General features: G+C 39.9%; 2 protein-coding genes across 2 annotated transcripts; one reads left to right on the forward strand and one right to left on the reverse strand.

Moving 5' to 3' along the window:
- The first annotated feature begins 5,284 nt into the window (after nucleotides 1–5,284).
- On the forward strand, nucleotides 5,285–5,728 carry LOC141601009 (uncharacterized). The gene has a single exon (XM_074421270.1). The coding sequence runs from the start codon at nucleotides 5,285–5,287 to the stop codon at nucleotides 5,726–5,728; it is 444 nt and encodes a 147-aa protein (XP_074277371.1).
- A 6,025-nt stretch (nucleotides 5,729–11,753) lies between these two features.
- LOC141602668 (uncharacterized) lies at nucleotides 11,754–12,508 on the reverse strand. The gene is made up of 2 exons (XM_074422829.1): nucleotides 12,244–12,508; nucleotides 11,754–12,155 (listed from the first exon to the last, which is right to left on the reverse strand). Exons 1-2 carry the CDS (start codon nucleotides 12,395–12,397, stop codon nucleotides 11,932–11,934), a joined length of 378 nt encoding a protein of 125 aa, XP_074278930.1. The 5' UTR covers nucleotides 12,398–12,508; the 3' UTR covers nucleotides 11,754–11,931.
- Between the last annotated feature and the right edge of the window lie 573 nt (nucleotides 12,509–13,081).

Below are 13,081 nucleotides of genomic sequence, written 5' to 3' on the forward strand. Positions count from 1 at the left end.
TATAGTTTGAATCTTGTGCATGATTGGATGGAATGATGAAAGAAGTGGAATGTGATAGTGGTTGAAAGAGGTATTGGGGATTGTTGATGTTAAACTTTGAGCATGTTACCTGTTTAATATGTGGCCTTCAAAAGGGTAGTGGTACATGTGTATATGATTATGATGATGTTAATGCTTGATTGTTGGTAGTAGCATATGGTTACGGGCATGTGTCTATATACATGAATGCCGTGTCTAATTTTCATGTGGGTATGATAAGAGTTCACTTGTGTACTGGTTTCTTGGAGTTTTGAGTTGTTGTTGTTGCTTTATGCATGTTCAAATTGTTTTGGTTTAGGAAATTTGATTGGTATGAAGATCGATTACGGAAGGGTTATCTTAAAACTGTCATAAGTCCAGTTCTAGAAATGATATGGCTGTGATTCCAAATTGAGGTGATAGCTTGTCTTCTTACGATTCTAACGATAGGTCACACGCCCAAAATGACCAAGTAACGAGTGAGATATGACTGTTTTACGAAAACTGGACGATGCTGAGAACTGTGTTGGTACTCGACCGAGTAAAGTAATACTCGACCGAGTAAGGTCTACTCGGCCGAGTATTCCCAATACTCGACCGAGTAGTCCTTCTATGATAATTGAGTTTACTTCTGGAGTCGAAAACTCGACCGAGTAATATATTTACTCGACCGAGTACCTTGTACTCGACCTAGTATGTTATGTACTCGACCGAGTACCTCTTTGGGCGGCCACTTTGAGTCGGTGGCTATCTTCTTACTTTTGTTTTGAGCCGGTGGCTATGTTTTTACATTGTTTTGGAGTCGTAGGGTATATACACATGTATGTTTTGAGTCTTAACGCATTCTTTTATATGTGCGACGGTCTTGATACGTAAGTTACCGGAAGTTATGACATGGAGAATGCCGGCTTATGAGGGACATGTGTTGGGTAAGGAAGACATGTGTTAATGTGGTTCTGAAGGATAGTGGGTAAAGAAAAGGGAAGAATGATGAGCTAATCAGGGTAAGGAGCATATTTTTTTGAGATATGATGAGTGATATAGTCGTGTGTTGAGTAGTATAAAGGTAAGAGTATATGGGCAAGGGTGATGTAAGTGTAAAGAAACGTGAGAATGAAAGATCGAGATAAGGGATACGAATAGTGGCATATTGGGATGTATAAGGATTTATTGAGGGAGACGGCTAGGATAGAGTTGCTTAAGGATATATGTAATGGAAGGTTGTTGTAAGAAGATAGGGAAGAGAGGTATATAGTGAACTTAGAGGAAGTTATGTCACGATGTGGATTTGTAGATAGTGGCTAAGTTTGGGAAGTTGGAATATCAAGGGGTGAGCTTAGTGTGTAATTCTTTGGACAATTAACGGTATGAAGTGAATTTTGGATTCTAGAGATGCGAAAGGGAGATACAACTAATTGAAGAGTAACTGTTAGTGCGTGGACTTGATGGTGACAAGTATGAGTGAGAAGCATGAAGAGAGGATAAGTGATAAGAAGAATGATAAGATATTGATATGAATTAGTGGAATTAGAGTTGTGGAGCTATGGGAAAATAAACAAATTACTAAAGAAATAGGTACAAGGAGAAAGGAAATACGGGAGAAAGAGGGATGGAAGTAAGTTGAGAGAACGTGGACCGAAGCTAATGAGCATGAAGGTAGGAAATTATGGAAATGTACGATATCTCCACTAGAGGGTGTGAGCTAATGGTTATATAGGAGAGCAGGACGACAGGTTAGCCGTGAGTTTTGAGGTATTAAGGGAATAAGAAGCTTGTAGAGTGTTTGCACGATTTGAGATTTTGGTGGAGAGTTAGGTAAAGATATGGTAAAGGATAGAATTGGGAATCATGTTGAGATAGATTGTCTTGATGGATTGGATGTTCGTTATTTGGGATGATAACCAAAGAGAGGAAACAGATTGTTATATTAAGAAATGATAGTAAGAGAGTGGTCACATGAAAGGTGGTGGTGCTGTAGTGTTGTCACTAGTGGTTGAGGATGATGTTACTTTAGGGAAGTTAGTTGTTCTAATGAGGTTGATTTTGTGGAGGTGATTGGTATGGTTGGTTGTGAGGGAGTATAAGATGTGGACATATGAGGTGTTCGCTGGAGGTTGGGTACTGATGTTATGGCTACATTCGCCGGAGGAGTGATAATTGTGTGTATGAGAGGATATGTTATGAAGGGCACCTGAGTTAAGTCCGGATGAGAGGTATTCATTGTCAAGTGGTAACTTACGTGATCAGGATTGGCTAGTTAGATTTGTTTATGGGTCAGATGTATGTGTAAATGTTTGTGTGAGGTCTTCACCTCACGAGTAATGGTTGGTGTGATAGTTATAAGTCGTAATGTGTTATTTTGTGTAATATGTTGCGATGTGATTTCGCAAAGCGGTTTTAAGAAAGTCTTCTGGTCAATGAAGTTGTACTGAGTCAGTGTTATGAGATTGTAAAAGTGGTGATGGCTATTGATATGGTTGTTGTGCCCCGAGTGGCGATCTGCGCACGGTTATAATGACTGTTGTTTATTTACTTGATAGACTAACTTTCGAAAGTATATATATAACAATTATATAGTTTGTTGTTTGTTTTCTGCCGTTTCCTGTCAGTGTCGGTTGGGGTGTATAGACCGTTGTTTTGATTCCTGATGTTTCCTACCAGTGTCGGTATGGGAGTGAGAATAGAGTATGATATGAAAGAGAGTTGGGTGTGGTTTTGTTGTTGTCATGGTATAGTAATATTCTGTTAATGGGACACAGTTGTGAGAGGTTGTTGGAGTACTTTTGATCTTGTATTAGATGAGGCATTGGTGGACATAGTCGTGGCAAGAGATTGTGGAGCATGTGTGGTATTGAACTGTAACTACATGTGGTTAGCACCTTTCTTGGGACAGCGAGTACGGAGTTTCGGGACTTTGTATCATGTTAAGTTAAGGGTGAGTTTAGTGATAATAAAAGAGGTGAACTTGAGAAGCTAAAGTAGGTATGTGTAACAATTGTGGGTTGTGAGCTAAGATCGTGGAGATGAGTGTATGAGTATATAGAAGTATGTTGTTTTGCGGTAATGTGGAAGAGATGGAGTGGTGGTTGTACTGAGGATTTTATGATATATGTTATGTGAGTACAGAATAATTGGAGACACGAGAACTGTTAAAGAAAGAGAATCCTGGTTATAGGAATGGTTGTAGGTGTTGAGGTTATAGTGGATTATCGTTGTCATGCGGTAGTAATGAGGATTATCGGAGGTATGTCAATGGACCTAGTATTAGTGAGTTACGAGGACGTAACTTTTATCTTAAGAGGAGTATGATCGAATAAGAGAGTTTGATGGTTGTACATGTTATAGTACAATTGGAAGTTTGAGTGTTGGTATAGAATAAGGATGGATTTGTGCGATGGTCGATTTTATTACAGGTAATGGCTGTGCTCATAGTAGTATGATGTTTAGGAGTGTGAGTAATGGATTGTGTGATATTGTTTATGTGCGTGAATAACTTTGAGGACGAAGTTCGTTTTAAGGATGGTAGAATGTAACATTCCGTTTTGATGGTTGATCTTATTTTGTGGATTGTATTGGTATTGAGTTGCTAGTGAGTGTTATGGAAGTGAGACAAGGTTGGCAACATTATATTGTGGTTATTCAACGATATTATGGAGTTTATATCGAGAGGATATGTTAACTAGTAAGTGTGCTTGGTGGAGTTAGTGTTAGGTGTCCATGTTTTATAGGTTGGGTTGGAACTTCGGGGACGAAGTTCTTTTTAAGAGGGGAAGACTGTAATACTACGGTTTTTCTTAAGTTGTATACTCGACCGAGTAGTGCTAGTTGTGTAGTCTGTTTTGGTTCTGCCGAGGAATACTCGGCCGAGTATGAAGAATACTCGACCGAGTAGAGGATATTCGGCCGAGTATGGACATTACTCGACCGAGTATCCGGTCTGGCGAGTATTGTTTTAGCGGTTTGATGCGGGAGTGTTTAGGGTTATTTTATATTCAAAGTCAGTTTCTAAAACACCATTTTCAACCCTAATCATTTTACGATTACTCTAACCACTCTCTAATCACTCTCTAATTATCCTCTAATCTCGTTGTGTGTGCAATCGTCGTGGTCCTTTCGTGTAATCTCTCATTCTACTGTTGGTAAGTTTTATTCCTCATGTCATTTATGTTCTTTTAAGGTTTTGCCTTTATTTATGAATTGGGGGAAATGGGATTGTGCGATATGGTAATTGGAATTATGTGATTATTGTATGTAGGTGACGGTGTCATGAGGAATTGCTATTGATTGCTTATGTGTGCTTGGATTGCGGAAAGGTAGGGTTTCCCTACTTGTTCATCGTTAATTGATTTAAGACTGTGCTTGTGTTGTAATTGTTGTTACCTGCTGATCATCGGAGTGTGGCTGTTGTGTTGTGACGGTTGTGGTGTTGTGACAGCTGTGATGCTGTGGTATGTGTGATTGTGGTGGAGTCACTTGCGGGAGTGGCTTCACACCCTAGTTCGCCCTCCGTGGAACCCGTCACGGGAGGAGATGTGCACATTAAGGGACATGGATTTTCAGTCGCTCGTTGATGACCTGGACTTGGTGGGATCGGCTGCGGTCACCCACTGGCGGCGTGGATTACCTGTTGTGATGGGTAATCTGGAAGGGCTACACACTTCGGTGTGTAGTCGGTTACTATGTGAGATCGGGAGACCGGAGAGTGTGGATGATCAACCGGTTACAATGTTGTTTATCTTACATTAATTGAATGGTACTGACCCCGTTGTTGTTGTTTTATAAAACCTGTGGTGATCCATTCGGGGATGGTGAGCAGACTGTGACAGGTAATACAGATGCTTAGGTATGGGACAGTTATGGGGAGTCATCACTCGAGTCTAGCTTCCGCCGTCGAGAGACTTAGCTTGGTTTCTTTGTAATTAATAGTTATTTTGCAGTTATGATTTGGTTTGGTTTTGAAAACATGTATTCGCTAACTCTTTATACTTTAATAAAGGTTGTTTGGAATTGGTAACTTTGATATACTAACCTCGGGAACCCGAGATGGTAACAGTCCTTCATGCTAGGGTAGTCCTTGGTAAGGTACCTCGGTATGAGGGGGTGTTACAGAGAGAGCGATAAAGAATGGAGAGTTACGGGTTTTTATGGGTGGCCAGCTGTTTCGGACCGTCACTTATCTTGGGACTTGCTTCGGCTTTTGCATAGACAATCGTCACTTCCGTGGATTTTTATTGGGGATTTCAATGAAATCGTTTTTTCAACTGAGATGAAAGGTGGTAGCCGAGCACAATGGCAAATGAATAATTTTCAAGCGGTTGTTGATTGTTGTGGACTAAAGGATGTAGCGTGGGACGGATATCAATTTACTTTCGATAATGGTCAAGCAGGTGAAGCGAACAGGCAAAGTATGATTGATCGAGCTATGTGTTCGGAGAGTTGGCTAGAACTATTCCCTTATGCGAGATTACATCATTTGGAGAGGGAGTGGTCAGATCATGCTCCGATTAACCTTATCTTTGATCGAAGGGAAATTGGTGGGAAAACTAGAAGCAGGTTTCGATTTGAGCAAATATGGGTAGGGGAACCGGGAAGTGAAGAGGCTGTTGAAAAGGGTATGGCACGGGGGCATGGGAATTTGGTGGAATGTTTAAGGGAATGTGCGAGGGAATTGAAAGCATGGAAGAAAATAAGTATTGGGAAAATTCGATGATCCCTAGAGATTAAACGAAGACAATTAGCTCGACTTAACGAGGGGAAACGAACTGATGAGGAGGCCAAAAGGCGAAGGAAGATTGTGGCTAAAATTGCAGACCTATATCGGCAGGAAGAGCAATATTGGAGACAACGGTCTCGTGCTTTATGGCTCAAAGATAGGGATCGCAACACCAAGTTTTTTCATTCGAAAGCAGGAGAGCGGAAAAGAAAGAATTATGTTGGAGGGTTGATTTATGATACGGGTATTATGCGCGAGGGGCATGACGAAGTGTCAAGAGTGGCTAACACCTATTTCCAAGACATGTTTACCTCGTCGCTGCCTACCCAATTTAGTGATGTTTTGGTCGGGTTGGAGGGAAGGAGTAACAGACCGTATGAATAGCCTGCTTCAAGCTGAATTTAGTGAAACGGAGATTGTTGAAGCCTTAAATCAAATGCACCCAGTGAAGGCTCCGGGACCAGATGGGATGAACGGTCTTTTTTACCAAACCTATTGGCATGTGGTTGGACAGCGTGTGGTGGCTACTTTACTCGGCATTTTGCGAGGCGAGGTGTCCCCAGATCAGATAAATAAGACATATATCCTGCTAATTCCTAAAAAGAAAACACCGGACAAAATACGAGATTTTAGACCGATTAGCTTGTATAGTGTTGTATACAAGCTTGTGTCAAAGGTTTTAGCCAACCGATAGAAGTTATTCTTGGGAGATATTATTTCGGAAAATCAAAGTGCGTTTACGCTGGTCCGTATTATATCCAATAATATCTTGATTGCGTTTGAAGTTTTTCATCATATGAAGAATAATAGAAACTCGGAAGGGTACATGGCTATCAAACTTGATATGGATAAAGCCTACGATAGGGTAGAGTGGTGCTTCTTACGCGGTGTACTGATGACTATGGGGTTCGATGGGACATGGGTGAATCGGGTTATGGATTGTGTGTCATCTGTCAATTTTTCGGTCCTTATTAATGGTGAGCCATCTCGGGATTTTCGGCCAAGTAGAGATTTGCGACAGGGAGACCCGCTTTCACCATACTTATTCCTCCTTTGTGCCGAAGCTCTGTCCAACATGATGAGACGGGCCGTTGAGAATAATGTTATTCATGGGATACGAGTTTCACCCACAGCACCGGCTATTTCACATCTCCTGTTTGCGGATGATAGCATCTTTTTCGTTCGAGCAACCTTAGAGGAAGCGAAGGCAGTGAACGGTATCCTACGGAGATATGAAGGGGCGTCTGGACAATTGGTGAGTTTAGATAAGACCATTGTTTCCTTTAGTAAGGGTGTCCCTGTGGGCCGAAGGGATAGTGTCGCGGAGAGACTTGGGGTTAGTGTGGTTGAGGAGCAGGCGAGATATCTTGGGTTACCCACTGTGATAGGGCGGTCGAAGAAAGTAATCACTGACATCATTCGAGATAAACTTTGCAAAAGACTTCAAGGATGGCGCGGGAAAATTTTTTCTAGGGCTGGTAAGGAGGTTCTTATAAAGGCTGTGGCCAATTCACTCCCTACCTATGTGATGAGTGTGTTTAAGATTCCTGGTAATTTTTGCGAAGAGTTAAGATCGATTGTGTCACAATTTTGGTGGGGCATGACGAAAACAAGAAGGGGATTTTCTGGGTGGCTTGGAATAAGATGGTAAAACCCAAGGCTGATGGAGGAATCGGATTTAGGGATTTTAGGCTCTTCAATCTCGCTTTATTGGGTAAGCAGGCATGGCGTTTAATCACGAATACGGGCAGTTTATGGTCACGGCTGATGAAGGCTTGATACTACCCCGAGGGCGAATTTATGACTGCATCGATGGGACACGATCCCAGCTACACTTGGCGGAGTATTTTTGAGGCAAGGTCGGTGATGGAGCAGGGGCTACGAAGGAGGATTGGAGATGGGAAGGAAACGTTTGTCTGGGGACATGCCTGGATACCGAATACACAGACGGGACAGGTTATCTCACCATGCTTGCCGGGGAATGAAGGGATGCGGGTTAGTGAGCTTATGCGTGAGGACGGGAGGGGTTGGGATGCGGAAAGGATTGCTCAGCTGCTTTTACCATTTGAATGTGACCGTGTTACGAATTTACGAGTGAGCCCGAATAAGCAGAGAGATATTTGGTATTGGGGAAGGGAACGGGATGGATTGTATAATGTCCGGAGTGCTTATAAAATGCTGGCCGGGGATGTGCGATATGGCTAGCTCGTCTGACTGGGAAAGAGGGAGATGGCTTTGGAACTGGATGTGGAAGGTTTCGGTCTCGCCCCGCGTAAAACTCTTCTTCTGGCAAATGTGTAGTGAAGCACTGGCAACAAGAGCAAACATCGCAGCCCGGATAGGAGGTGAGTGTTCTTTTTGTCCTTTTTGTTCATCCTGTATAGAGTCGAGTCTTCATTTATTTCAGGGGTGTGGGTGGCGAAATGGGTATGGGAAGAGCTGGGTTTAACGGATGGCACGGGTAATGATGGAGGGGATATTCGGGCATGGGTGGAGCAGGTGTGGACGGAGTTGAGTCCTTTGGAGTGTAGTACTTTTATGGTCCGATGTTGGGCTATTTGGGAGCATCGAAACAAAGTGATTTTTGACGAAGCAATGGTCGATCCAGAAAGAGTTGTGCGAAGGGTGTGGGATGTGGTACATGAAGGTGGCGGCCATGAAGTGCATACACTAGCGGGAAGGAGGAGACGGGGAAGGGGTGACGGAGGGGATTCGGATAATGTGGAGGGATGGAAGGTGGCGGGAGATGGTTATGCGAAGATTAATGTGGATGCGGGAGTGAAGGAGGGGGAGGGTGTTGGAACGGGGATTGTGTGTCGAGATGGGCGAGGGGAGGTGCTTTGTGGACTGTCCGTCATACGAGAAGAGAGTTAGGAGGTGTATGAAGCGGAAGCTATAGCTGTGCTAGATGGTTTGGAGGAAGCTGCCCGGAGAGGAATGTCAAAGGTGGAAGTGGAAAGTGATAGCCTAATCGTGATCGAGACTTTGCGGACGCAAAAGCAAGGACGGAGTCTTTTCTTTAGTATTGTTGATGATATTTTTGCTTTAGTTTCTCATTTTCAGTCAGTTAGATGGTCACCTATGAATCGTTTTAACAATTGTGTTGCTCATGCTTTAACACATTTAGTTCCTAGAGTAGTTGGTAGGTTTGTTTGGTCTTCTGCATTGCCTTCGACAGCTAACGCTGCTGTTTTGTTTGATCAATCGTTAATAAAGTAATGCCTTCGGGCATCTTTCCCTCAAAAAAAAAAATATAAGAGACAATCCTAAATAAAACGTAACAAAAAAAGTAGATACTACTTACTACCTTCAATTCTTTGGAATGTCCCCAATTTTTAAGATTTTTGAGTACTATTTTAACAAATGGAGGCAATTCTTATGACTCAGAAAGAGTGTATTTTAATAAATAGATCTAACAAAAAGAAGTCGAAATACAAAATATAATTTGTAAATAACCAAGATGTGATCTTTTTACTTCTAAATTAAATTTAAACACATAGCCAATTTAGTGGTTAATAAAGGCAAAAAGTAAAGGGTATATTTTCATTGGCTCATTTTATAATAACTTATTATGTATGTCAAAAAGAAAGGTATAACTTGCTTATATAGTAGTCGAAACCAAGACCTATGTCACAGTAATCATGTATCTAACCACTAGACCAAGTCGTTGATTCTTCATTAAAAAAAGGGTGGAGTTTTTTGTCTGAAACTACCTTTTATTTAGGGTCATTTGTGAATAACTACCTTTCATTTTTTTGGCTTTCAACTACCTTTTATTTCTTCAATTTGCGAAGGACTACCAAAATTTCACTTCCGGCGAAAAAAAAGTCAACTTTTTGGCGTTGACTTGCCATTTCATGTTGAATCTAACTCTTTACTTCATAACCCTAATAACCATGATAAAGATTGATTAAACCCAACATTAATCACCTCAATTTGTCAATATCTTACCCGAATCAAAGTCCTAATCACCGAAACAAAATCATCATTGATATTAATCTTAACACGGTAAATAATTCTTCAACATTAATAATTTAATATGGCCTTGTTAGCAAACTTAACTCTAAGTGTTAACTATTCGAAAATAATCATGGATTCGACCCTTAGGATCACTTGTGCGCTACTATCTCATTAGTTTTCGTATACCCACCATCTTACCATGAAGAGAGAAAGAACGTACTTTAACATATGACTTAGATGCACAGTAGGTTGATGAATCATGAATTGTCTATGAGGTTGTTGAAATTAAATGTAAGGGTGAAGGTGAAACTGGTAGTAAAGGTGACGACGGAGATGGAGATTGAGATGGTTGATGCGTTGGTATTGCTTTGAACAAACTTTTGATAAGGCCGGTATTGGGCATGGAGATGAGCTTTTTCGGATTTGGTTGGGTGAACAAAAGAAGAAAAATGGGTTATATGTGTGAAAAAGGGAGAAAAGAACAAGTCAACGCCGAAAAGTTGACTTTTTTCGCCGGAAGTGGATTTTTGGTAGTCTTTCGCAAAATGAAGAAATGAAAGGTAGTTGAAAGCCAAAAATAAAATGAAAGGTAGTTGTTCACAAATGACCCTAAATAAAAGGTAGTTTCTGAGAAAAAACCCTTACAAAAATTGTAAATATTTCTGAGTTTTGCGGGTGTAGGTGACTCCTCTACATCCCCTCTATAATTGCCCTTGTGCTCTAGTGTGTTAAGGTTACGGGTTTCACGAATTCATGTTGTTTTTGGCTTGTTAATGGACGTGATCCTCATTGCGGGCTTGAATGAAAATAGCCGAAGAGGTGTTGTGCTTTGTTGTGGAAGTGACCGGAAAATGGAGGTGCGAAGAAATGGAGGATTTTGGTTTCAGTGAATTTTTGCGGAATGGTGTGAGTAATAGGGTCACTGGCAGTCTCGGTGCTATGGCATGTAGTGGCTGAAGTGGAGGATGGACTTTGGACGAATGATTGAGGAAATCCAAGCAAAGGACAGTAAAGTCTAAGAAACATGCCGTTGCTAATGGCGGGTCTCTCCTGACATACACGCCGTTGCAAATGGAGATTTTGTCTCCATTTTATTTCCATTTTTAGTTTTTCAGTAAAAACACGTCATTCCGGATAACATGTCTATTCCGTGTTCCAGGTTAAAAGTTCTCAAGCTTACGCAGACATCATTTTGACAAATTCTTTCAAAACCAACTCAAAACGAGAAATTAACATATCAGTTGTACAAAAATAAAAATAAAAAGACACAAATTCTCATTATAGACGGACACTATCCTTCTACATCTATAGACGGATAGTGTCCCTCTCACAGCTATAGACAAATATTGTCCCTCTCACAAATGAAAATGGGTAGTGCAAGTGGGTGGGGAAATGGATACCCCACTTGCCCTCCCACTTTAATTTTGTGAGAAAGCCACTATCTGTCTATAGCTATAAACGGATAGTAGCCGTCTATAACGAGACCGACTGAAAAAAAGAAACTAAATTTGTGTTGCGTATGTTTTTCCGTATCGAGAAGATAAGAGAAACTCAACTTGAGTTGGCTTCTCCAAACTTCGATGCTTTACAAATTTACAAACATGTCTGACATCACCCATCACGGCAGCAGCTATCATGCAACATTTGTCTTCCTGTTTCTCCTAAATTTCTATACAGTACAGTACATACGAGGAGGGATCAAGTCTAACAAACTTCAATTTGAGTTCAAAAATCAATAATATAAAAAACTTATGTTCCTCGTTTTAATATTCGTTCACATTCAACAAATTTTCCATAAATATCAACCACGCCCTCCCTCCAAAATTACTTGGATCCTCTGAGCGGACCATAAATAAAACTAAAATATTTACTAAAATATGTATACATGTTAAAATTTACAGTTAAAAACCGTCTGCAAGACCGTATAAATTGAAATCGAGAGAGAAAAACAAAATAGTTAGAGACTAATTTAATTATTAAAGTTATTGAACTATATATTAATAATCCGTATTCGAAACCCATCAATACGAAAACTTGAATCATTTGCATTTCGATTCAAGAATTAGTAAAATAACGCGAAATTTTATAATTTGAAATTAAAAAACAGAAAGATAAACTAAAAGAAACTAAAACTATCCAAATTACTGTCAACCAACTGTACATAATTTTTCTAATAATGTTGACAATCTTTCTAAATAAACTTTACAAACCCAAAAACATAATGTGCTCATTTAAACAAATTAACAAGATTCAACTCTATGAACTCTGTCTCTCAGAATTCCATGGTAAAGAGCAGCTTGATTTGCAGGCATTTCTCTAAATTTCGAAACTTTTCTTGATTTAACTTCTTCCTTATTCTTCTTCTTCTTGTTTGCATAATTTGTTTCACTTTTATCTTCCTTGACATTTTCTGCAAATTTTACCCTTTTCTTCTTCTTGTTTTTATTTTCCCCTTTTAATCTCTCTGTTAATTTCATCCAAAATTATTATTAGAAATTTATATTAACAAAAAAAAACAGAGAATTACAAGAAAATAGAAATTACCAACTTACCAGAAGATAAACAAGAACGTAAAGATGGTGAAGTTTGTTGAATGGAGGAGGGTAAATTCTTGATTCTGCAAAGAGATAGAAGAATTACAGCTCCTGAGACCGCCATGGCTGTTGTTATGATCACACTTTGAGAGCTTAAAACTGACGAACTCATTGTTTTTTTTTTTTTTGTAATAAAAAGAAAAAAGTATGTGACGAGAAATTGGTAAAATTATGTGAATTTTTTTGGGAGAAAGGTAGAGAAATTAGGTATGAGGTATGGACATGGAAGATTTATAATGTTGAAATTGAATTGGGACCAAAGTTATTAGGGCAATTCATGGACTATACAACTAGATGTATATGTTGTACGGTGTAGAACCTGAGCTTTGTGTCAAAGTATCCGAGCTTTATATTAAAGAATATGAGCTTTATTAGAAAGTATTGAGTTCATTCATTTACACATTAAAAACATGAAATTTAAATTAGCTCAGGAAAAATTACAAGTAAGCTCAATTTTATACTTGGATGTGTCTACGCTTTATATCTGTTGGATGTATAATCCTATTTGTGGTTATCAGGGTGATTGTGTTGCCACAAACCAACTTGTTTGTCTTTCGGCCAATTATATAATCAGGATATCACGTGTTGGTTGGAAAGGCTGTTCATAAACTAGACCGGACTGACAAACCGGTCTGGTCCCGATCGGTCAGCCGATCAATCCAGACCGGATAAATTTTGGTCCGGTTTTTGGGTTCACAAAATTATGCTAGTTGGTCTTCGGTCCGGTTAAGAAAAAAAAAACTTTAAAAAAACTTATAAAATTTAACCCGTCTGGTCCAAACACGAAAAAAACACG

Source organism: Silene latifolia, chromosome 9 (genome assembly GCF_048544455.1).
Source record: "Silene latifolia isolate original U9 population chromosome 9, ASM4854445v1, whole genome shotgun sequence".
NCBI classification, from domain to species: domain Eukaryota; kingdom Viridiplantae; phylum Streptophyta; class Magnoliopsida; order Caryophyllales; family Caryophyllaceae; genus Silene; species Silene latifolia.

Bases quoted from the DNA above. Each gene is read 5' to 3' on its own strand.
- LOC141602668 (XM_074422829.1), bottom strand. From the start codon at position 12,397: ATGAGTTCGTCAGTTTTAAGCTCTCAAAGTGTGATCATAACAACAGCC. The intron at 12,156-12,243 runs GTAAGTTGGTAA...TGAAATTAACAG, and splicing joins ACGTTCTTGTTTATCTTCTG to AGAGATTAAAAGGGGAAAAT.
- LOC141601009 (XM_074421270.1), top strand. From the start codon at position 5,285: ATGAAAGGTGGTAGCCGAGCACAATGGCAAATGAATAATTTTCAAGCG.